The sequence below is a fragment of the Trachemys scripta genome, chromosome 3 (genome assembly GCF_013100865.1).
Source record: "Trachemys scripta elegans isolate TJP31775 chromosome 3, CAS_Tse_1.0, whole genome shotgun sequence".
Taxonomy (NCBI): Eukaryota; Metazoa; Chordata; order Testudines; family Emydidae; genus Trachemys; species Trachemys scripta.
The window spans coordinates 142891009-142914324 of record NC_048300.1 but is presented as its reverse complement, the minus strand read 5'-3'; the positions used below and the strand labels follow the sequence as shown (position 1 = coordinate 142914324).

At 41.6% G+C, this 23316-nt stretch overlaps 1 protein-coding gene across 3 annotated transcripts in view; it reads left to right on the top strand.

Annotated features, from left to right (window-relative positions):
* Positions 1-230: 230 nt before the first annotated feature.
* BCKDHB (branched chain keto acid dehydrogenase E1 subunit beta) overlaps positions 231-23316 on the top strand; it is a 277217-nt gene continuing 254131 nt past the window's right edge. The window contains exons 1-3 of one of the 3 annotated variants that reach the window (XR_004645194.1): positions 231-425; positions 8285-8362; positions 11869-11937. Coding sequence is in view for 2 of the 3 variants with exons in the window: in XM_034766146.1 (XP_034622037.1) it covers positions 263-425; positions 8285-8362; positions 11869-11937 (310 nt within the window). In the remaining variant the exon portion in view is untranslated. The remainder of the gene's footprint in view (positions 426-8284; positions 8363-11868; positions 11938-23316) is intronic. The other 2 variants (XM_034766146.1, XM_034766148.1) reach the window with 2 other exon arrangements.

Below are 23316 nucleotides of genomic sequence, written 5' to 3'. Positions count from 1 at the left end.
AGCTCCACCCATTCCACAGCCCCGCCCCTCACGCTTTCCTCCTCCCCCGCCGCGCCGAGCCTATTCTCGAAGACCTTGGTTATACGCGTGCGCAGTAGAGACTACTCTCTCTCCGGCCTCACCCCGCCCACAGCACCGTGGGTTCTGATTGGGCCGGTCTACGTTGCCCTCATAGCCAATAGGAAAGCCCCATTCCTACCCCGCCTCTTTACAACGTGCTGTTGCTGTCACACCTGCTTCCTGAGTCCTGACCCTAGTGGAGATGGCGGCGGCCGGGCTCGGGCTGTGTCGGGCAGCGGTGCTCGCCTCCGGACCGGGGCCGCTGCGGGCCGGCGTGTGGGGCCGGCTGCCCCCCTTGGCGGCCGGGCCGCGGCGACACGCGGCGCATTTCACGTTCCAGCCTGACGCGGAGCCCAGCGCGCACGGTGAGAGGCGGGGCGCGCCGGGCTGAGCCTCCCCTCCTACCCTCAGCAGCCTGGCCCTGCCCTGGAGAGGAGCTGCCCGGCGCGGGACTGGCGGAGGGCATCGGGCTCCCTGCTGAGCGCCTGCTGCTCTGGGTCTGCTTGTCCCGAGGGGTCCCAGGCGCTAAGGGGAGCCTCCCACCCACCCCTCCCCGCCCGCCGTACTGTCAGCGCCCGCTGCGGTTGGGGCTGGGGAAAAGGGCACTGGGTTCCCCGGGCCTGCCCCCGACCGCCAGTCAGACCCACCTGGGGCAGCCGTTAAACGGCGCCTGGCAGCGCCCCAGGCAGGCAGCGCGGAGCGAGCGTGCTGTCCCCGCAGAACCACGAGCCCGCTCCCCGAGCGCCCTGACAATCATGAGACTTTCCCGACAAACAACAAACGCCAGCTCTTGGCCGCCAGCCTTCTGGGGTCGGAGCCTCTGGAGTGGCTGACGCCACCTGGTCAGGCCCTCTTCAGTTAGGGTGGGAACTGCCTTTCTGTTAAGGGGGGAAGGAGCTGAGTGTCTCTCTCCCCCCCCCCCCTTTCTAGCCGCTGGGCTAGCTCCGAGCCTTGTGACAAAATTACACGAGCTGGAAGAGTAACTCACCTGAAATGACCTAAAATTGAAGGCAGGGGGCATGATTCAATTTTTGGCTAGCATCTGGAGCTGGTCACCAGGTAGAAAAGCACTAACAGCTGTCCGTTGCCATTTTTGGGTGAAAACTTGTTTTCACTCGGGCTCAGGAAAGGTAGATGTGTGACATAATTGCATTTTAACTTCAGAAGCCAATACTACTGTAAAGAAGGAAAAAAATTCACTTAAAAGGTGCAGAGAAGATATTTTCTGTTGAACAGAGTAATATGAGAGTCCAGTGAAGAGGAGCTCCATTATCTTTTGTTGGGGGCGGGATAGCTCAGTGGTTTGAGCATTGGCCCATTAAACCCAGGGTTGAGCTCAATCCTTGAGGGGGCCACTTAGGGATCTTGGGCAAAAATCTGTCTAGGGATTGGCCCTGCTTTGTGCAGGGGATTGGACTAGATGACCTCCTGAGGTCCCTTCCAACCCCGATATTCTATGGTCTGCTGTAAATAGGCTTGTCAGAATTTGATTTTTTTTTGTAGTTTTGATTAATAGTGATTTTTATTTTTGCCAATTTTTATTGTTAGTTATGGGAAGTTTGAGGTTGGTGGTGGGGTTACTGTTGGGGCAGTGCTGACAGTGGGGCTGTAGAGGACTTTCTGTAAGGCTGAAGGGCCCAAGACAGCTGGAGGAAACAGGCAGGGGAGGCAGTGGTTCTGGTCTGGTGGAGCAGAGACCCCCTGGCCAGGGCTGCAAGGAGGTGGATGAGCCCTTGGCACTGGGGGTCTCTGAACATCTCCTGACAAGGGATTGCCCCCCTCCCCCACCTGGCTGGTGAGTGAGCTGGGCTGCAAAGGGCTGTATGTGTTGCTGCAGGGCCAATGCCCTGCAGGCACATGCTGCAGGAGGGTGCATTCAATGCTGACTGTTATGGTGGATTTTTTTTTTTTGTTGATATCAGTGTGTCAGCTAAAATGAATGTTTATTGACATCTGCTGATTTAAATTGGATCCTGTCAAGCCTGGCTATAAAGTAGCCAAGTTCCCATGCACTCTGTGGCAAGCTGGCCCCAAGTTCTGCAGCATGTTATAGCAAGCTAGAAATTCTGTGGCAGATTCAGTTCAATTCACAGTTTGCCATTTGCATAGAATTAATGGTGAGAATGCCAAATACAATTATTTTCATATAATATTCAATTAATCTTACATTGCCCTCAAATTTCCAATATGCCACAGAATTTTGACACATCACTGCAATTGTAGAAATTTTCAGTGTATGTTGAAGCTGCAGGTTCTGGTATTTGGGCAGGAGACACTTGGCATTTCAGTTTCACGTTGTGGAGTTGCTACCAACAGCGGGGAAAAGTTTGCAGACAGCCTAACAGTCAGGGCTCTGTTCAGAAGAGATTGTGACAGGTTCCCCCCAGGGTGCCACCTGGAATTGGGGTACCACTGAGTTCCCCTGACCCACAAGCCTGGGCTCCCTTTTACACTGTACTACTGTGACAAACTGCGAAGCCTTGGGGAGTATAAACCCAAAACTATACTGTCCTGCGCTGAAGAGGGAACTGTATAGCATAAGATCATAAAATTCACCCTCTCCCTCACTGTGGAGAGGAATATGCAACAGCCTTTTGTCCTTGAGCTATGATTCGCACACACTGGTTTAGATAAAGCAAAAACAAGCTTATTAACTACAGAAGGTAAATTTTAAGTGATAGCAAACAGGTCAAAGCAGATTACCAAGCAAATAAACAAAAAACGTAAACTAAACTTAATATGCTAAATAGATTGGCTATGAATAGCAGTTTCTCACCCTAAGAGGTGATGCAAGCAGGCTGCAGATTCTTAAGGGGCAAGCCGCACTTGCTTACAGCTTGGAATCCCCAGGTGTTCCAGTCACAGGCTAAAAAACCCTTTAGCCTGGGTCCAGCACTTCCCCCAGTTCAGTCTTTGTTCCTCAAGTGTTTCCAGGAGTCTTCTTGTGTGGCGAACTGAAGAATACCAGATGATGTCAATTCCTGCCTTATGCGTATGGTGGGACTGCTTTGTTTCCAAGCTTGGTTCCCCAGATGGGTCTTGGAAAAACACCGACATCCCAAGAGGGAGTCTAGAGACATGTGGTCACATGACATGTCTTTATAGAGTCATAACAGCCATTACTCAGAGGCTGTAGTGTTCTCAAGAAGACTCCCCAGGTGGGAGATAAATTTCTCCTAAGGCCATAAGAACAGCCATACTTGGTCAGACCAGCGGTCCATCTAGCCCACTATCCTGTCTTCCGACAGTGGCCAATGCCAGGTGCCCCAGGGAATGAACAGAACAGATAATCAAGTGATCCATCCCCTGTCACACATTCCCAGCTTCTGGCAAATAGAGGCTAGGGGCACCATGCCTGCCCATCCTGGCTAATAGCTATTGATGGACCTATCCTCCATGAATGTATCTAGTTCTTTTTTTGAACCATGTTATAGTCTTGGCCTTCCCAACATCTTCTGGCAAAGAGTACCATAGACTGACTGTGTTGTGTGAAGAAATACTTCCTTTTGTTTGAAACCTGCTGCCTATTAATTTTATTTGGTGACCCCTAGTTCTTGCGTTATGAGAAGGAGTAAATAATACTTCCTTATTTACTTTCTCCACACCAGTTATGATTTTACAGATCTCTATCATATCTCTCTCTCTCTTCCCCTCCCCCCCCGGACATCTCTTCTCCAAGCTGTAAAGTCCCAGTCTTAATCTCTCCTCATACGGAAGCTGTTCCATACCCCTAATAATTTTTGTTGCTCTTTTCTGAACCTTTTCTAATTCCAATATATCTTTTTTGAGATGGGGTGACCACATCTGTACGTAGCACTCAAGATGTGGGCATACTATAGTTTTATATAGGGGCAATATGATATTTTCTGTCTTATCTATCCCTGTCTTAATGATTCCCAACATTATTAGCTTTTTTTTATTGCTGCTGCACATTGAGTGGATGTTTTCAGAGAACCGTCCACTATGACTCCAAGATCTCTTCCTTGAGAGGTAACAGCTAATTTAGACCCCATCATTTTATATCTATCTATCTATATCTATGTATATAGATATAGATAGTTGGGATTGTTTTCCAATGTGCATTACTTTGCATTTATGAACATTGAATTTCATCTGCTATTTTGTTGCCCACTCACCCAGTTTTGAGAGATCCCTTTGTAGCTCTTCGCAGTCTGCCTAGGACTTACAAAACTTATCAAGATAGTTGTCATCTGCAGGTTTTTCCACCTCACTGCTTACCCCTTTTTCCAGATCTTTATGAATATGTTCAATAGGACTGGTTCCAGTACAGACCCCGTGGGGACACCATTATTTACCTCTCTGCATTCTGAAAACTGACCATTTATTCCTACCCTTTTTTCCTTACCTTTAGGAAGGCCCATTGTTTTTTCCTAATGGTTCATTTCCCTGAATAGGCCCTTCCCAACCCAGCTATCTAGAATGAAAGCATCTTGACTAGTGGGTGTTCCCCAGGTATAACTACATTTTGAAATACAGATTTATAGTCAATATTCACAACTTCAGGTATAAAAATGATGCATGCATACAAATAAAATAATCGTATTCAGCAAATCATAACCTTTCCAATGACCTCTCACATGACCTGTCTTGCATAAAATAGTCTAATAATGTCATAATCATATAATATCAGTTTCAAGACTATAGGTACAGTGTCACAGAGATAATAGGTTTTCCCATAATGATCATGTAAGAAATTTGTTTTTTGTTAGGTGGTGTAGCAGATGACATGCATCCCCCTAATTTCTTTAAACCTACTCATTGTGGAGATGGCCTCAAAAGCAAAGAATAGTTCCTGGCTCTGATTCTCCTCATATCTTTCCCAGGAAGATGCAGAATGAAAATTGACATGACTCTTGTCTGCTGTTCTACTGCCCATAAGATTCTTCACAGTGGCTATGAAACTGACTAGTCTGGTCAGTTTCATTCTGACCCCTCCACCTGCGCTCAGTTACAAACACCTTGGGAAAGGAGGTTGTTTTATAATGCTGAAATGTTTGTAACTCTGAACAAAACATTATGGTTGTTCTTTCTAAAGTTTACAAATGAACATTGACTTTATACAGCTTTGAAACTTTTACTATGCAGAAGAAAAATGCTGCTTTCCTTTTATTTATTTTTAGTAGTTCATGTTTAGCCCGTACTGTACTGCATTTGTGTTTGTTTGTTTTTGGTCTCTGTTGCCGCCTGTGTACTTCCAGTTCCAAATAAGGTGTGTGGTTGACTGGTCAGTTTGTAACTTTGGTGCTCATAACTTTGAGGTTCTAAGGTGTGTGTGTGTGTATAAACAACCAGGAAGGGAATGGGTCTTATCTTCCTGAGGGGCCCCACAATAGTGAACCTCTGTAAGCTCCTTAATGGTGAGTGTTGGTCTTAGCAACAGTATGCATTTATCTCACTCTTTCATCCACTGGGCATAGATCACACTGCTGGGAATAAGCTTTTGCCTCAGTGGAGACTTCTGTCCAGTAAAGGTTTACAAGTTACCTCTGCACAGTTTTCAGTAACTGCAAGTATCCTGAAAATGAATAGAATGGACGCAATTCAGTGTCTTGGCATAGTATTTCTGATGTTCAGATGTCCTGGGAGGTACCCATGTTCTGTAGGATAATCCCTTCTTCAATATGAATTTCTCTGCTCCTCTGAAAAGGGGTCATTAGGTTGGCTACCTTGGTTTTAGCTCTTTCTACCCTCAACTTTCGCTGAAGTTAATAGGCGATAAAGGCACTCAAGATACAGCAAGATCAGGGCTATAGGTTTATTTATTCTTAGTTCCAACCACCTCCGGTTGAGATGCAGGAGGGTGTAATGGAGGGGCCACGGTGGGGAAGCCTGTTTTGTGTTGAACCAGTTAATTCTATGACTAGAAAACTTTTGGTTCCTTGATTTACATGCAGTATGACTTTGCATTCATATAGAAGGTGGTAAAAATGAACTGTGTGATGCTGATGTTGACTATGCCATCACACAGTAGACTTAAAAAAAAAAAAAAAAATTTTTTTCTACTGCATTCTCTTCACCTAGTTCCAGAGCTCAGATACGAAGGGTGCATCGGTTCCCCTCTTCTTGAAGGGAGTTAATAGGGAGCCTTTCAGATAGGTCACAGCAGTAACTATTAAACTACTAACAAATGAGAATAATTCAGAAGCTAGATGAGCAGTAGAGATTTATTTATCCCCAGTTCTGGAAAGACTGGGTTGTCAGAGTGTGAATAACTTAGTATGGGGAGGGGCAAGAGATTGACACTTTTTTTTTAAAATAAATTACAACCATATCATTCCATCTATGCCTGCTGCTTGGAGCTTCCATAGCATTTTCCCCACCCTCTGATCAAAGTGTATTACGAATGACAACTAACGAATACTGGGGATATATAGGGATCAGAGCAGCCAGCTCTGGGCTGGAATGATACAATTCTTTAGCCATGTACAGCAATATATACAGCTGTTTGAGAGGAAGTGAAAAGCTGTCTTTACTAAATTTAAACTGATGGGTTGTTTAGAGAGTTAAAATTAACTCAGAATTTTTCAAGATATCCAGGTTCCAGCTACTACTACAATGAATGGCCTGGAACTCCATTTTACTGTTCAGAAGACAAGCCTATCTACAGCAGGGTACAGATTTAATAATAACTCAGAGGGGGAAGTTTTACCAGCTAAAGAATTGTCATCATCAGTTCCTATAGTTCTTTGTAGGTCTTACTCCTGAGGGAATTCTGCGCCAAAAACTTAAAAATTATGTGCACAATATTTTTAACTTCTGCAAATTTTATTTGTCAATAAATAAATGTGGCCCCAGAATGGCAGTGGGGAGCACAGGCCACTGGCTGTATTGAGGTGGAAGATCACCCTGAAGATCCCACCTCTCCCAGTACAGGGACTTGGCAGTGAGGCTGCACCTGACCCTAGCACGGTGCAAGGGCTGGGCCTGGCCCAGAAACACCCTGGGGGCCTGCCCCTCTGTGCCAGGCGCACCAGGTATGGCTGGGCAGACTCAGCCCAGCAGGATCCTAGTGTAGGGGGATCCTAGGTGCATAGGGCAGTCTGGGTACAGGGAGCTCAGTGGGAGATCTGGATGCACAGGGGCTTGTTAGGGGGTTCTGGGTGCAGGGACAATGGGACTCTGCAGGGGATCCAGATGATGGTGGTTGTGCTCGGTGGGGGGGGGGGCGGGGTGACTTAACAGGGGAGCTCTAGCTGCTGCTGAGGGGATGCTGCATGCCAGTCTCCTGCTTCCCTCCCCCCCCCCCGTGATTCCCTTATCCCCTTTTCTTCTCCATCCTCCTCCCCCTGCCCTATTCCCATTCAGTTAGTGACCAGACCCAACCCTGCTTAGTTTGTAAAAATCTGACTGGTTAATAGAAGGTGGAGTGGCTGCTAGCTATCCATTTTTATACAATATCTGCATTTCCAGGAAATTCTTGTCCTCTTTACAGCATATTGGGATGAGGTATAGGAAATCAGTAGTGTAAAAGCACATTTTTGAAGTTTCAAATCTTCACTATGTGGGAGACCTCAGTAATAGCACCCCAATGTCCTATTGCTCCCTCTATGCTTGTAGTTATGGCTATTCAGCATCACCGTTTTCCCCCCACTCTGTTGCTATCTGTACTTCATTCTGCTACCCTCATTTCAGTTGCATTCAAAGACACCATCTACATGGTCCCCAGAAGTGGAGGAAATGTAAGGCTAATTCTGCATCCTTACAGAAATGTCCTATGTTAATGAGGATCCTGGGTTTAATAGTTGTAGTATCCTGTAGGAAAGAAGGCCATGGAATGAAATTTGGGCAAGGTTTTTGGTAAACTTTAACAGAGTGGGTTATTTTTCAAAAGGAAAGAGTTTTAGGTAAGCTTATTGTCTTATAACCAGTAGGTGCTAGCCTTTGAAAATGCCTTGCAAAGTTACATCTGTTCTCTTGTACCTGGAGGCCCGAAGGAAGTTACAGCATTGGCTATCATCAGTATGTAACTTTTGAAAGAGATCTGAAATACTGGCCATCATTATTGCAGTTACTGGGATTATAAAGTGTGCCAAACTGCATCTCATCCATTTAAAGTCTATGCAGCAAAACAGTCCTTTTGATCCTCAATAGCATTTTCCTTTTAAAGGCTTTAGTGGCTGCTGGCTCATTTAAATTCTTATTACTAAGTTTTGTTTTATTTTTTTAAACAGATAAATAGCTAAATAATGTGTCTCTCATGCAGGGCAAACTCAGAAAATGAATCTTTTCCAGTCTATAACAAGTGCCTTGGATAATACCTTGTCCAGAGATCCAACTGCAGGTATGCTATAACTGAAATTGTGTGTCTCTGTGTACTCTGAAATTAGTCATTTTTTAAGATTTGAAATGCTCTTTAATAAAATGTAGAAATAAACTGATTCAGGTCCCAAATCACTAACAGAATACACCTGTAGGATTAAGAATGTATAAACCATGTACTGAAAGACTATTTACCACATTGGAACCCAGCCACAGTTCTTTCTCCTGCAGCAATTGACTGCATCATTAACATCTAATGTGGGGCAGAGGGCTGCATTGCTTAGCCTGCTGTGTGTATGAGTGATGTTCCAAATACGTCAGGGGAAATTCAGGTCCTAGCAGGTAAACTAGTTAATTCTGAACTTAAAAAACCCAAACTACTTTAAGTTGAAGAGTATACTTTTAGAACACTTCAGATGTTAGAGGTTCTCCCTTCTCCTCTTTTCCCCCCCCCCGCCCCAAAATGCATTTACTTTTGAATTTTCCGGATTGTAAATGTGCATGTTTGCAGTGGTGATCAGAGCCAGATCTCAGCAGTATTTCTGGTTTTTCATTTTGTTGCTCTAAATATTACTGCACACTTGTAACTTAGATATTGATTAATCAGCTTTCATATAATTCTGCTGTGTACTAGTGCACATTGCTACTTACTGTGTTATCTTTCATGGTGTCAAGTATCAGGGGGTAGCCGTGTTAGTCTGTATCTACAAAAACAACAAGGAGTCTGGTGGCACCTTAAAGACTAACAGATTTATTAGGGCATAAGCTTTCGTGAGTAAAAACCTCATCCGAAGAAGTGAAGTTTTTACTTACGAAAGCTTATGCCCAAATAAATCTGTTAGTCTTTAAGGTGCCACCAGACTCCTTGTTGTTTGTGTTATCTTTGACTCACCTTTTAGACAGCTGATTAAAAGCTGTATAGAGTTTCTGTAGTATTTTGCCTCCAAAATAATGTTGACAGAACTCTTTATAGACCACATTTTTGTGATTGAATAGAGGAGAACCATTGTAATCTTGATCTATACTTCTGGAAGTAGATAATTCACAAAGGAAAATGGAGTACTGTAGCCAGATTTTTAGAAAGACTGTTACTGGTCAAAGTTATTCAATTTGTGACTTTATGCTAGGGTAAAGCACATCAAATCAGGTATTCTAGGAAGCAAGGTGATCATGGTAGAGATTAGTCCCCCTCAACACAATTACACAGCTGTTAAAATCTATTATGTTTTTTTCATAAAGCATCAGCACCTCAGGTATTGGATCTATTGGAGGCAGGCTACTGGACTTGATGGTTCTAACTAAGGGTCTCATGTAGTATGAAAAAAAATCTATGTTAAGCATTCAAATAAGTCTCTGCCTAGATGTGTTCCCTGCCTCTGTATGTATGCTATGATTTGCCTTATTGAATTGCTCAGTTTTGGAAAAGTGAGATGACTCCAGGCACATAAGATTTCTGAAGCATTCTCATGGAATCAGCTCTCTATCTGCGAACTGACTGTTCCAGTGTATTGGAAAACTGCTTTTTCCATGTATCATCCTGAGTTTTGCACAGGTGGACTCATGCAGAATTCCTTGTAGGATCAAGACTTCAGTTTAGAGCCAATATCTGAGCTATGAATTTCACCTTACTTTGTATGTTCAGTACTTAATCTTGCAGTAGAAGATAAGATATATCCCTAATATTATTTTGTTGCTTTATATAACTGGTTGATCCAGTTCCCAATGAAGTGGATGGAAATCTTTCTATCCACCTTCATGAGAAGGTTAGCTGCCCAAACTAACTCCCATGAATCTGTGCATAGCCTGGTTGAATACATTCCGTCAATGACTACAAAGGATAGGTCTCCACTCCATGTGCTCTAGTAGCAGTATGATAGCACTGATGTTTCCTGTACTAACTGACACAAAACTAGTAGCCATATTAAATGGGAAAGGCTTTGTAAAGACTCTGACCTCAAGCATAAAAACAAATACAAACAGTAAAACCACAATAGCAACAAACCAAAGCAAGGCAAGCCCCAGCCAAAACAAATTAACAAGGAAATCTAGGAAGATAGACTGGAGACATATCTCAGTCAATAAGAGCATGCCATCATTAATCTGTTCTTGCATCATTATTGCTATTCTGTTTTATGAATCTGTCTGGTTATTAACTTGTGCAGTGGTGAATTATTCCACATTTATTTAAAAGCTCTAACATAGATACAGAGGGCCAGTTTTTTTTTTTTCTTCTGTAAAGATGGTGGAGGGAGGGAGGGAATTAATGAGCTCTCCATCCCTTAGGATATGCAAGTATTTGGGGAATATTAGCACTGAATAACTTGGCCAGCAGATGTAAGTCACATCTTGTGATGTATTGCAAAAGGCTGCAGACCCCTCTAGTTTTCTATATTTAATATATAAATGTTGTATTTCTCAATGAGGAGAAATAAAGTAGCCTTGCCCTAAAAATCCTAAAATTATTTTTTTAAAAGAGATCAAAGTTCTACAATCAACCAGTTTAAGGGAAAGGACTAGACTGCTTTTAAAATTTGGATCCATTTGCTGTCTAATGGCTTTTTGGTGGTTTGTATGGTTCCTAGGCCACATTGCAAAGAGCATAATAATGTGAGTATTTAAACTGGCAACTTGCACAGTTATTGGACTACCTTCTTTTCCCTAAAGGTGGTACCTCCAGATCAGGATTGTAGCACATGGGTGGGACGTTTGGAGAAACTTGCTATTTCATGGATCAATTAACATTTGTGGTGATCAGTTCAGCATTTTTCAGGAGCATTAAAATCACGTAGAAATGAAATGCGAAATGAAACCAGTTGAAGCTTACAAACTAGTGGATGAGGAGTCCTTACTTATGATGTCATTTTATTTTTGATTAAAAGGAAAGATTGTATCAGATCTTAAACTTTTTTTAAAATGGAATGTTTAAATTCAGTGGCTGTTTGGTTAGCGTCCTACACTAACCTTCTTGGAATTTTTAAATGACTTTGTAGTAATTCAAGTGCTGTGGTATTACTTAAATATTTTTCTGAAATGTTCCTGCAGTAGTTCTGAAACATAGCTAGAATAGTTTAAACACACTCTCTGGCCCAAAATAGAATGTTTTTCCCCTTCCTGTGGCTCTCCTTTTGTTTAACGTACTGTTTTTTAAATAGGTAGTGCGGAAGGAGAGGTGGTGGTGGTGGGGAGAATCTTGATTGCTAATGCTGATTAAAAATACAGTACTTTGGTGTCAAATTAACCGTCCTTTTGGGTATGATGAAACATCTAAAATTCAATGCCTTTCATTTTAACTATATAATATTTTATAGTTGCATATATTCAGTAAATTGTTTAGAAACCTATTAAACTTGTTCTTGCTCAGTCATGAATGTTAAGATATTGAATGTAAATGGAAACAGTAAAATTCAGGTGAGGACTGTGCTAACAGTTCATAAATGGTTAGACTAGAATGAATAGGATTATCATTTTCATACTAGATGAGAGTTTAATTTTCTGAATACAAACTATGTATGACTTTTTATTTTGCAGTAATATTTGGTGAAGATGTAGCCTTTGGTGGAGTCTTCAGGTGCACTGTTGGGTTGCGAGACAAATATGGTGAGTTAGCTGCTTCAATACAAGCAATGTTAGATTTAAAATCTTTCCTTTTTTCCACTATAGCTTATGATCCTAGATGAGTCTTGTGGGGAAAATCATGTAAATGCATTTGTTTGTCTTAGTTTTGATATAGGTGAGGATTTCTGTTTTGAACAGATTTTATGATTTTGTTAATAAGAATTTCCAAATTAGGCATTGAACTTGGCTTCATAAGTTTGTAACTTAAATTTTGTTTTCAACTAAGTAGGCTTGCAAAAAAATTCTTTGGTTTTTACAAGAATTCCAGGTTGTAGTGTCTCTTAAGATCAGATAAGAAGTATTTATCTTTACTCACAACTAGTAACCTGTGGTCATTCATACCAACTGTATTGCTTCCACAAAGAAAATGAAGTAACACTTATTTCTGGATCCTGTGTATAATTAACCAGGAACTGAGTTTCGGTCCTATATTCAATTTGGTTTTAACACTCCTCTTCTTCTCTTCTCCCCCTCCCCTGCTCTCGCCCCCCAAATAAAAAAAAAGTATACCACTTTCTCATGTGGTTTAGCTAGCCAGTGTTAGAACCATACTTGAACTGTCTTTAAAACTTGATTCTTTTACTCATTTTTCTGGCCCTGTGTATAAGGAGCCTCAAAAATGTTTGTTACCTTGTCCACAAATTAACCAGAACAGTCATTTTTGTAACCTACTAGATATGAAAAGCATTACTTTAACCCCATCACTCAGTTCTTGGATAATCTCATGAAGCTTGGCTTAGTAATGAGGTGAAGATAGGAGGAAGTTTATTTAAAACACTTGGGAATCTTAACTGTTACTTTGACAATAAGCTTACCTACTTGTGGAATCATTGTTGTGCTGTGTGATCATCTCTTTAATGGCACATTCTCAAAAATCCTTTTGTCCCATTGTATTTTTGAGTCCAGATTCCTATAACTGATTCTTGCTTTCAGTTGCCTAGGGGAAAGGTTAGACGTCTCCTTGAATTATGCTGGTGTAATTCTGACTTCAGTGGAGTTGGTCCTGATTTGTGAGAGGGAAGAGTCAGGCTCATAGCTCTTTTTAGACTCTGTTTTTCTGGTTAATGGTGTGTTTTCTTAGAAAATGCAAAGAAGTACTTTCTGAATTTCTGCTTTACAATTGAAATAGCTGTCTTCTGGTTGAATGTATGGTTTTTAACTTAGCTTTTGTGGTTCTAATAAAAATACTATCAGACTGTAAAATGTCAGTGTTTCATGTACTATATGCTGGGTAATATCTATAGCTACCTGCATGGTGGTTAAGAGTAACAAGGGATAAGATAGCCTTAAGCACACAAGGGAGACCATGTCTACACTGCCCTGCACCTCAGACTATGGGGTGTGTGAATTACAGCACAGCACTTCAGTGCTTGCTGTAATTCCCTTGTGTGGATGCTGTGGGCCAAACAAAAGGATACCTAGTTCACATTATTGACTACTTTAATGCAAACTAGGTACTTTTTCATTTGCACACAAGGTGTCGACATGGGGAGTTACAGTGCAGCATTCTGGTGTTATGTAATTTACCCCACTGTCTTTCAAACTGTGGGGCAGTGTAGACAAGCCCTAAGCCTGTCTGACTTAACTAGGCATATCTTTTTTCTATGCCTCATCCTTTTTCTTACACCGGTAGCCTATTTGAATTTATAGTATCTTTTATCTGTAACTTTGTTCATGGTAGGCAAATTTAAAAATCATAGCTACAGAAATCCCTAACACCATAATTTTTTGAATACTAATATCTGCATCAGAACAAGGTCTCTGACATTACATTTGGTTGCTGCGAAAACTAACACAAGATTTCAACAGGGAAATAAGCAGCAGGAGCAGATGGGTTCTCAAGCAAATATCCTGTTTCTGTGCAAATGTCCCTAGTAGTAAAGGACAAGGGAAAGCTAACACAAGTTGTATTACCAGGAGACTGTTTATGCAGTGTATTGTGTATGCAAAAAATAAAAAAGGCCTTATTGATATTCTTATCAATGAGAGCCAAAGGGATCTTTTAAATGTTTGCTGTTGAAGGTTTTTTCCACTTACCAGCAAAACAGCAATAAGCAAATGTTAACAAATGATCTTATATCATACCAATGTATTGGTATAAAATGTGAGGGTGTTTTTATTTTCCCTGACAGGAAAATCCTCCTTTCTTCTTGTGGTTTTTGTTTTGTTTAAATTTTTCGTGTGTGTGTTGGGGGGGGGGGGGGGTTTCCTGGTTTATAATCATCAAGATCACTAGATGGCACTCTGTCTCTGAAAAGTAGTACTCGAAGAGCAAGTTGGTAGTCCTTTTTTATTTAAATGCAGGGAGTAAGATCTAAATAACAATTTATATTCTTGTAGGCAAAATTTAGTTTATTAATGGCTCACTACTACACAGATTTTACTCAATATCAAGACTATGGTGCAGAGAAGTTGGGAGAAAGTATTTTAAAATAGAGATTTCTTCTGTCAGTGAATCAAAATTGACTGTGTGCTATGAAAGCCATTTAAACCCCGTGTGTATCTTATGCTTATCTCAGGAAGAGGGTGGCACGAGGAAAAAATAAAATCCTAATTTTAAATCGGGTCAACTCTTAAAATGTCTAGTTGTGAGACTACATATAATTAAATATTTTAGCTTAGCATTTAAATGCACAGAAATTAGTAGATAGTGTTTTTTCTCACAGCAGCTGTAACTTGTTAGCGCAGGTTTAATTCAGACACTAACTCTTCAGAGTCCCTTTTTGGCAGACCCAACTATGTGTTGGTATTAGCACGTGAACCCACTAACATACCTTTTTTTGCCACTTCTCAACAGTGAAGGTGTTGCTCTGGGACTCCTGAGGTATATGTATGGATGCCCTTATGGGGATAAGAGTAGAAAAGGTCATGCATGCCCTTTTCCCTCTTTGTCCTGCCTCAGGACTTTCTGGGCATTGGGTGGCCTATTCTTTCTTTCTCTTTTCATAAACGTGCTTTGGCATGGGAGTCAAATGTATGGCCCACAGCCTGTGTCAGGCCCACCTGGTGTATGTGTCCTGCATGACATGTTCAGACTGCAGAATCTCAGCTTAAATAAAATTCTAGCTTTCATGGTTGAGAGCTTCCCAAATGAACCGAGTAAAAGGACAAAATGTTTGCTTTCCTGAGACTGTATATGGCTTGTGGCTTTGAGAGGTGTGATCTCCCATGCCCCCTATTAATCTAATCAGAGTTTGAACTAAATGACACTGTCAACATCATTAACTATTATATTGCTGATAATTTTAGCACCTGGATTGGGGAAAGGAGTGAGAAATCTAGGGGTGGGAGAGGAGGACTATTGTAGGGAAGGAAATGCAGAAGGAAGAAGAAAGGAGAGACAGGAAAGACAGAAATAGACAAGAGAGTAGGGGGAGGCAAGAGAAACAGAATAGTTGGGTGGGCAAGGGGCTTATTTCCCACTGAATGTGACAATGAAGTAATTAAATGATGATGAAACTTTTAGTTACTAGTAAAGGCCAAATTCTATCCTGTTCCTTGAAATTTTCATGCTGACATTATCTAGTTTTGCTGTGAATGTAAGGGGATATAGAGTCCTAAGGCTGTGTTCCAGTCAATGGACTGTAATTAAAAGTGGAATTTAGCCTTCTTTACTGAGTAAATTTGACGTGCTGTCCTATAGGAAATCCCCAACCTTTTCCTAGCTAAACAATTGTAGTGGCAGGTTTTAAGTGGCTGCTCCTTTTGTATTGATCAGTTGCTAATAACTCTTAGCTACCATGCTAGGTTTATGCTGAGCACCAGCAGTTAGCTCATACAGAACTGCTGGCTGGAGGGTCAAGAGTATTTCCCTGCTCCCACTGTGGGTGTGATGAGTGTTAATTTCCCCTTTGAAGATTCATAACTGCTAGGAAGAAGGATGGCAGTGCTCCATATTACATGGCTCCTGAAGACATTGCTGGACTGGAACAGTAGCATAGTGTGATACTGTCTTTTTAAAATTAGTCCTGTGTAATCACCAGAGAGCCTCCCGTTGTGAGGGGTATCACACATGATGTAGACACACTTGAGGTCTGCATGCTCAGAGTCTGTAGGAGCCATCTTGTTTTGTCTCTGATAAAGATAGCTGTGGTTTAAACTTTTATATCCCTGGTCTCAATCTGGTTCCTGAAGTATAGCAGCTGCAGTAGAATCATGAAGAAGACACTCTGACGCCTGACCATGCTAGAATGCATAACAGGAACAACCAAAGTGGCCAACTCTTTCCCACGAGTCCAGTCGGAGGGACATTGGATCACCAGGCTTCCTTTTGTCCATCCCTTCTCGTTGGAGAGACTTTGAACATTCTCAGTCCAGTGTGGTAATCTTCACTGATCCTGGGCTGAGGTTTGCAAAGGTAATAAGAAACAGGATTCTCACCTTTTTTTTTTTTTTTTTTTTTTAATTCTTTGGGGGTGGGGGGAAATTGTATCCTTAAGTTTAATACACTGTGGAGTTCAACTGTGTCTCCTAGGGACTGTGACAGTCATTCCATATTCTTTATGAAAATATGTTTATGATATGAATGACATAACTACTTTATGCAAGATGGCTCATGTAAGCTATCATGGGAAAGATTATGATTTACTGAATGTGATTATCCAATTTGTATGCCTGTATCTTTTCTGTATCTGAAGTTAAGAATATTGACTGTATCTGTATTTCAACTGTGCTACTTTGGATGATGCCCACTGCTAACACTTCAGGTACAACAATGGAAAAGCCAGACAGGGCGGATGGCCCATCAGCAAGGACAATGAACTGTGTGAAAAGCTTGGCCTTCCTGTGGATGCTCCATACTGCCACTGACTCGTGGACACTGGGATCCTACAGAGTCAGGTGGTCTTGTCACCTGATATTAAAACATTACCTAGGATGTCTTGTAATTTTCCACTGTAAGGGAAGGGGTGTCAAGTTTGGGAAACCAAAAGGATTCCTGTCTTATGTAAACCCTATTTAAGGGTTGGGAGGAAGGCAAACAGGACTCCTCCTCTCCATGTCCTGTCTACTCAAGAAGAAAAACTGAAGGCAGGGGGAGTCCAGACTGAGACGGGGGTCCAGTCTGAAAAGGAATATAGCTGGAACTCTGAACCACAGAAACTTTGCAACCTGTCTGCGATAATATCTAGGGTGAGAAGTACTATTTGTAACCAATTTCTTTAGTGAAACTAGCTTAGTTTGTGTTGGATTACTAAGCAAATGAAATCAGTTTTGTTTTGTTATCCCTTTTACCACTTATTTGCTTTTTATAGTTAATAAAATTTGTTTTGTTTATTAAACCCAGTTCCTATAACTTCTAATGGGGTAGGGGGGCAGGGAAGAAGTGTGCACACTTCTCTCCACATTGAGGGAGGGAGCAAATTTAATAATATATCTTTGGGTCTGCACTCCAAGGGAGGTGGATATCTGAGTGCTGGAGCAAGTCCCTGAAGCTGAGTCTTACCAGAGCTGATCTGCAGCTGGGTATGGCCCTGCCTGTGTGTGTTAGAGGAGGTTTTAAGAGCCTGGCTCAGCAAGACAGGTTAAAAGGGGCCCATGCTGTCAGAACAAATAGACTCAGTGGTATCTCAGCACATCAGGTGGCTTCCCAAGGCATCCAACCTGTGACAGGGACATTCTTAACTGAAATGCAGCCTTAAGGGATTTATTTTGCATTACATAAAAGAAATGTGGCAAAAAATGAACATTTTGTCCATGTTCAATGTGGTCTCGAAAATGAGTGATTAGGTACACATTGCAGTAAGTACATGGTATGTTTGTTTTCCCAGATGGGTGTGTGTACAGACTTTCTAATAAGTGTCTAATCAGATAAATATAGGCAGCTGTATTTTCAAAGTATATGCATGGCTGTGTGTTTGTATTTGGATAATTTTGGTTCAGTAAAGCTATATCACTGTAGAAAATGATGCACTATTTTCATTTTGTTATAACTTTACTTCTCAGTCAGTTTTTATCACAGTTGGCAAAGTGTGCAATCTTAGTTGACTAACATCATTTCTGGGAGGAGGGATGGTCTAGTGGGTAGCGTACTACACTGGGACGTTGAAGACCTAGATTCAATTTCTGGCTCTGCTGCTGTCTTCCTGCATTACTGTAGAAAGAGTGAATGATTTGTCCATACTTTCATCTCCCATCTGTAAATTGGAGATCACAATTAATCCCTCTCTTGTCTATTTGGATAGTAAGATGTTTGTAGGCACTGTCTCTTACTATGTTTGTACAGTGCTTGATGTTGGGGGCCTGAATTACAGTGGAGTTCTTGGGCACTATTATAATATAAGCGTTTACAAATTGAAGTCTAAAAATAGCCTCTTTTGGACACAAACATCTGAACAATATCCTTAAATTGTGTATGTGACGCTTCCTGGGGGCATCCGCGGTAGTGAAGCATCTCATTACACCTGCCCTTAGTGTTCAGAAACTTTGTCTGTCACTTCCCAGATAACACAAGCACTTCCCTCCCAACCTACGACGGAACTGCTGTTCTTCTGCAGGTTAGCAATAGGCAAGCTCCAGGCTCTGAGTCCTTTAAGTGTTGCCCTGGAATGTTCAGCTGCTGTTCTCTGAGATACTCACAAAATTCACAGATCCACTGTTCTCAATGGAACAGTACACCTTAGCTTACCAGGATCGCTGCTCTTCTTAGCTCATGGCACTTAGATTTGTTTATAGTGAAAACAAGTATAAACTGAGGCCTGGTCTACACTGAGGGGGGGGAGGGGGATTGACCTAAGATATGCAACTTCAGCTACAAGAATAGCGTAGCTGAAGTTGACGTATCTTAGGTCGACTTACCTTGTGTCCTCATGGCGCCGGGTCGACTGCCACTGCTCCCCCGTCACCTCTGCTTCCGCTTTTCACTGCGGTGGAGTATGGGAGTCGATGGCAGATTGAGGATCGATTTATCATGTCTACACTAGACGTGATAAATGGATCCCTGATAAATTGATCACTACCCGCTGATCCCACGGGTAGTGTAGATGTAACCTTAGACATTCATCTGTCTCAAAGATTATCACACCCAAAATCTTTCCCCCAGTTTATAACAGACAGGCTCACTGTGACCCTGTTTTAATAAGACAAGCACGCTGGCTGATGGTCCGCTATGTGAAGGATACCATATGTCTCCCTGCAGTCTCCTGATATACCAGACTAATTATTTTATCTAAGTCATAAACAAGACTTCCTCATGCTCTGTGTTCCTTTTCTGGAGATTTTGCAGTCTCTTGTTGACTTCAGTCTTGATCAGCTGGTAGCTCTGTATGCAAGTAGACTCTCTGGCTGACCATGACGGTCTTACAAGGGAAGACAAGTGTCTTTTGCCTGAACAGAACCTATTTATTACCTTCTGGTGACCTGTCTTAACTTTATATACCTTAAGAACACAGTTTTCAGTGTAGTTACGTAACTTTTAAAATGACTATATGATGACCAGTGGGCTATGGGCTATCAATAGAGGCCTTACATGCTGCCCTTTGGCTAACTATTAGACAAACATCAGACCCAGGGGATCCCTATGCACCCCTTGTCCCCTCTACCAGTTGTTATCAATGGGTCCTTAGGTCTCAGTATACACCAGCTTTGATTTATATTCCATATAAATAGTTAAACTAAGAGCTGAATGGCATGGACCTACCTCTCTGGACATGACATATGAGTGAGTAAAACAGGATTTGGCCCTAAATTTTACCATACTTAAAAAATCGAGTTTTCTCTTATAAAATAAAATACATTTTTGCTTCAACTGCCCCCATTGTGTGTCCTAATCATAGTGGACAAGTAAATGGAATAGAAGAGCAAATAAATGGTAGGCAGGTATAAGAACCATGTTGCAGACTTAACTAAAAATGAAATTGCTTTTGTTGACCTGTGGTTTTGAAGCTGAGAAATACTAACTTTGAATTCATACCGGCCAGTATTGCTGAGGCTGAAAAAAAGCGTGAGCTGCGCAAGTCCAGAGCTGCTCGTAAATCATCGACAGTGCCATTACATGTTTGCCTTGACAGGACGTTCCACGCCCGAATTGGACTGATCAGTCATCTTCGGACGCACAAAGCCCAGTCATCGAAAAGAATGAATTGTTGAGGTCTTCATCGATAACCATGGACGAACATCATCATATAGAAAAGTCTTTTCTTCGGGACAGTTTGTCCCAAAAATCTCATTTGTGAAAAACTTATTTCTCTGCATGACCTTCCACAATAGGAAATTTCTGATGAATCTCCATTACACAAACTGACATCAGTGTTATGAATGTGCATATTCATTTTGTATTAAAGGATGTAAGACTTGAACCATCAGCATCTCCACAGATAGTTGGCATCTTTATAAATACTGTTTGACAAAGGAAAATTTGGAAATGTCACTAATGAAATTACTAAGCAGTAATGCATTTGACCTATTTTTATAGTGATTCTACTTCTTTAGTAGAATATCTTCTCCAAAATATATCATAGGTTTTTAAATTAGATTATTGTAAATGAATTGTTAATTATGGAAGTAATGTTTGAGTACTACCACATTTTATATTTAGTGTGCGCGCGTGTGCAACAATACAATTTATGTATAATCGATCCTTGCTAGTTGCTGGATATTAAAGAAAATGATTAATACACTCCTGAAAGGTAATCAGGTTTCCATGCTGCCCTCATCATTGTCTTATGTAGAATAGAAATATGGAATAGAATTCACTCTGGTGCTCAAATCTCTTTACAAATTACTGAATTTTGCTAGCTAATAAGCCTACACTAGAGTATTTTTGGTAACAAGTTCTCATAGCTATGTCACCTCTGAATTGGCATACTTGCGCTTTCACCGTAAAAAGGAGGTTGTAGAAATGACAGGTTCTTGAACAATGTTTTGATACCTTTTCTTGTACCAGCCTCTTCATCCTTAGATATATGGTGCACATCATGTCTTTCAGAGGACATAACCATACTGCACTGGTTTGCTTACAGAAAGTTGTTTTTAATCCCTTAGACTAGTGGTTCTCAAAGCTGGTCCGCCGCTTGTTCAGGGAAAGCCTCTGGTGGGCCGCGCCGCTTTGTTTACCTGTCATGTCCACAGGTTCGGCCGATCGCGGCTCCCACTGGCCACGGTTCGCCGCTCCAGGCCAATGGGGGCTGCGGGAAGGGCGGCCAGCACATCCCGTGGCCCGCGCTGCTTCCTGCAGCCCCCATTGGCCTGGAGCAGCAAACCGCGGCCAGTGGGGCCGCAATCGGCCAAACCTGTGGACGCGGCAGGTAAACAAACTGGCCCGGCCCGCCAGGGGCTTTCCTGGAACAAGTGGCGGACCAGCTTTGAGAACCACTGCCTTAAACACCCTCTCATTTCCCATCACATCAAGAAATGAGAAGAAGATAAATACTGTTACACTTAAACTACAACCCACCAGCTAACATGCTCTCAAGTGGCTCAGTTTTTAGATCTAACTATCTTTATTTTGTTGTTTTCAAAGTTTTTATTGGTTGTCAGGTAAAGCTACAACAAAAATGTGAGAAGAGTTTTTTCCATGTAGGAAAAATGAAAGAATAAGGAAGACACGGGGAGCATGCAAGGTATTTCAATAAGTGGAAAAGACACAAAATGGCAGGATTGGTCTATTTTCATCAAGTTAAAAGAAAACAATTTATCTCTCATCATTTATTGTCTCATCATCCCACCTGTTTTAGCTAATGATGGTGAGTGTGATAACACCAATCCAGAACAATAGTCTGCCTGAAATTTAAGTTGGGGTTATCTGTTGTAAGTGATACTTTTCAAGGCCATAAAGCTAATTTCTGGAAATCCATTAAAGGAGTTTGAATGGAGTGCACAGTCTTGTCCGTTAAATCTGGCTGGTTGGAAACTACCGGTTTGTGGTGCTTTAAAAGGGTGAACATTTCCTGCTTTTGGGTTGGATTTAAACCTTCCCCAACCTCAGTGCTTTCCATAGGAGTTTCTCCCCTGCTCTCTTTGACCAAATCAATTAAAGAGAATTTTTCCTCATCACAATAAAATATGTTTACTGCTATCTTCCTTTCATGGTAACTTTTAATCTGTAGATATGCAGTGAGACCGCTCCTCTGACGTTGGGCTTCCTTACATTATATGTTACTTCAGGGCTCGGCAACCTTTCAGTAGTGGTGTACCAAGTCTTCATTTTAATGTTTTTAGAAGGTCTCTTTCTACAAGTCTATAATATATAACTAAACTACTGTTGTATGTAAAGTAAATAAGGTTTCCAAAATGTTTAAGAAGCTTCATTTAAAACTAAATTAAAATACAGAGCCCCCCGGACCGCTGGCTAGGACCTGGGCAGTGTGAGTGCCACTGAAAATTGCCTCGCATGCTGCCTTTGACATACTTGCCACAGGTTGCCTACCCCGTGTTACTTCATTCACTCTTTTCAATCATCTCTGAAGGTCTTTCCTAATAATCCTTTGTTTTTTTCCTCACAGGAATCAGCATTTACACCAGATCACCAATATCAAATGATCTTTCTTCAGTATGCCATTCATACCAAACTTTCTGAGTTTCCTGACTTTTCTTAAGGTTCTGTTAGACTAAATCATCATCAATCTCAAATTCTCCTTAAAACGAGTGATTTATTTCCCTACTGACTGTCCTGTTTCCTCAGTATTGCCCTTTCAAGAGCCTCAAATCTAGGGGTCCCCTCCCCTGCCTTCCATACTGGAGATAAAAGGGGGCAATACTTCTGTATGCATATAAAAGGTAAGGAAGTAATAAGTCTCAGTTGTTTTCATACCAAGAGGCCTACATTCTTAGCATAGTTTTTATAGTTTCATTAAATCTTTCCACCAATCCATTAGTTTCTAGGTGATAAGGAACAGCCTTTATATGCTTCACTCCACGTAATTCCTGTAACCTTTTAAAGACTTCAGAGATTAAGTTTACACTATGGTCTGACAAGATTTCTGTGGGAAAACCTACTCTGCTGAAAATGGTGAATAAAGCTGTAGCCACTGATTCAGCTTCAATATTAAACAAGGCTGTGGCTTCAGGATACCTAGTGGCAGAATCCACTACAACAAGTCTATATTTATTTCCATTTCTGGAAGGTTTAGTGAAAGATCCCACAATATCTACAGCCACTCTGGCAAATGCCTCTTTGATAATGGGAAAAGGCTGCAGTGGCACTTTGCAATGTCCCTTTAATCCCTTATGCTTCTGACATAAGTCACAACATTTACAACAATCTTTTACCGTCTCAAATGTGAGACCAATAGAAATTCTGTTTCTGTCAGTTTTTTCCCCCACTCCTGACTCTCCTGCAAATGGGCAGTCATGGGCTTGTTACACTAATAAAAGAATACCAGTAGGATCTTTTAAGAGGGATAAGGCAAAATGCCACATTTATTG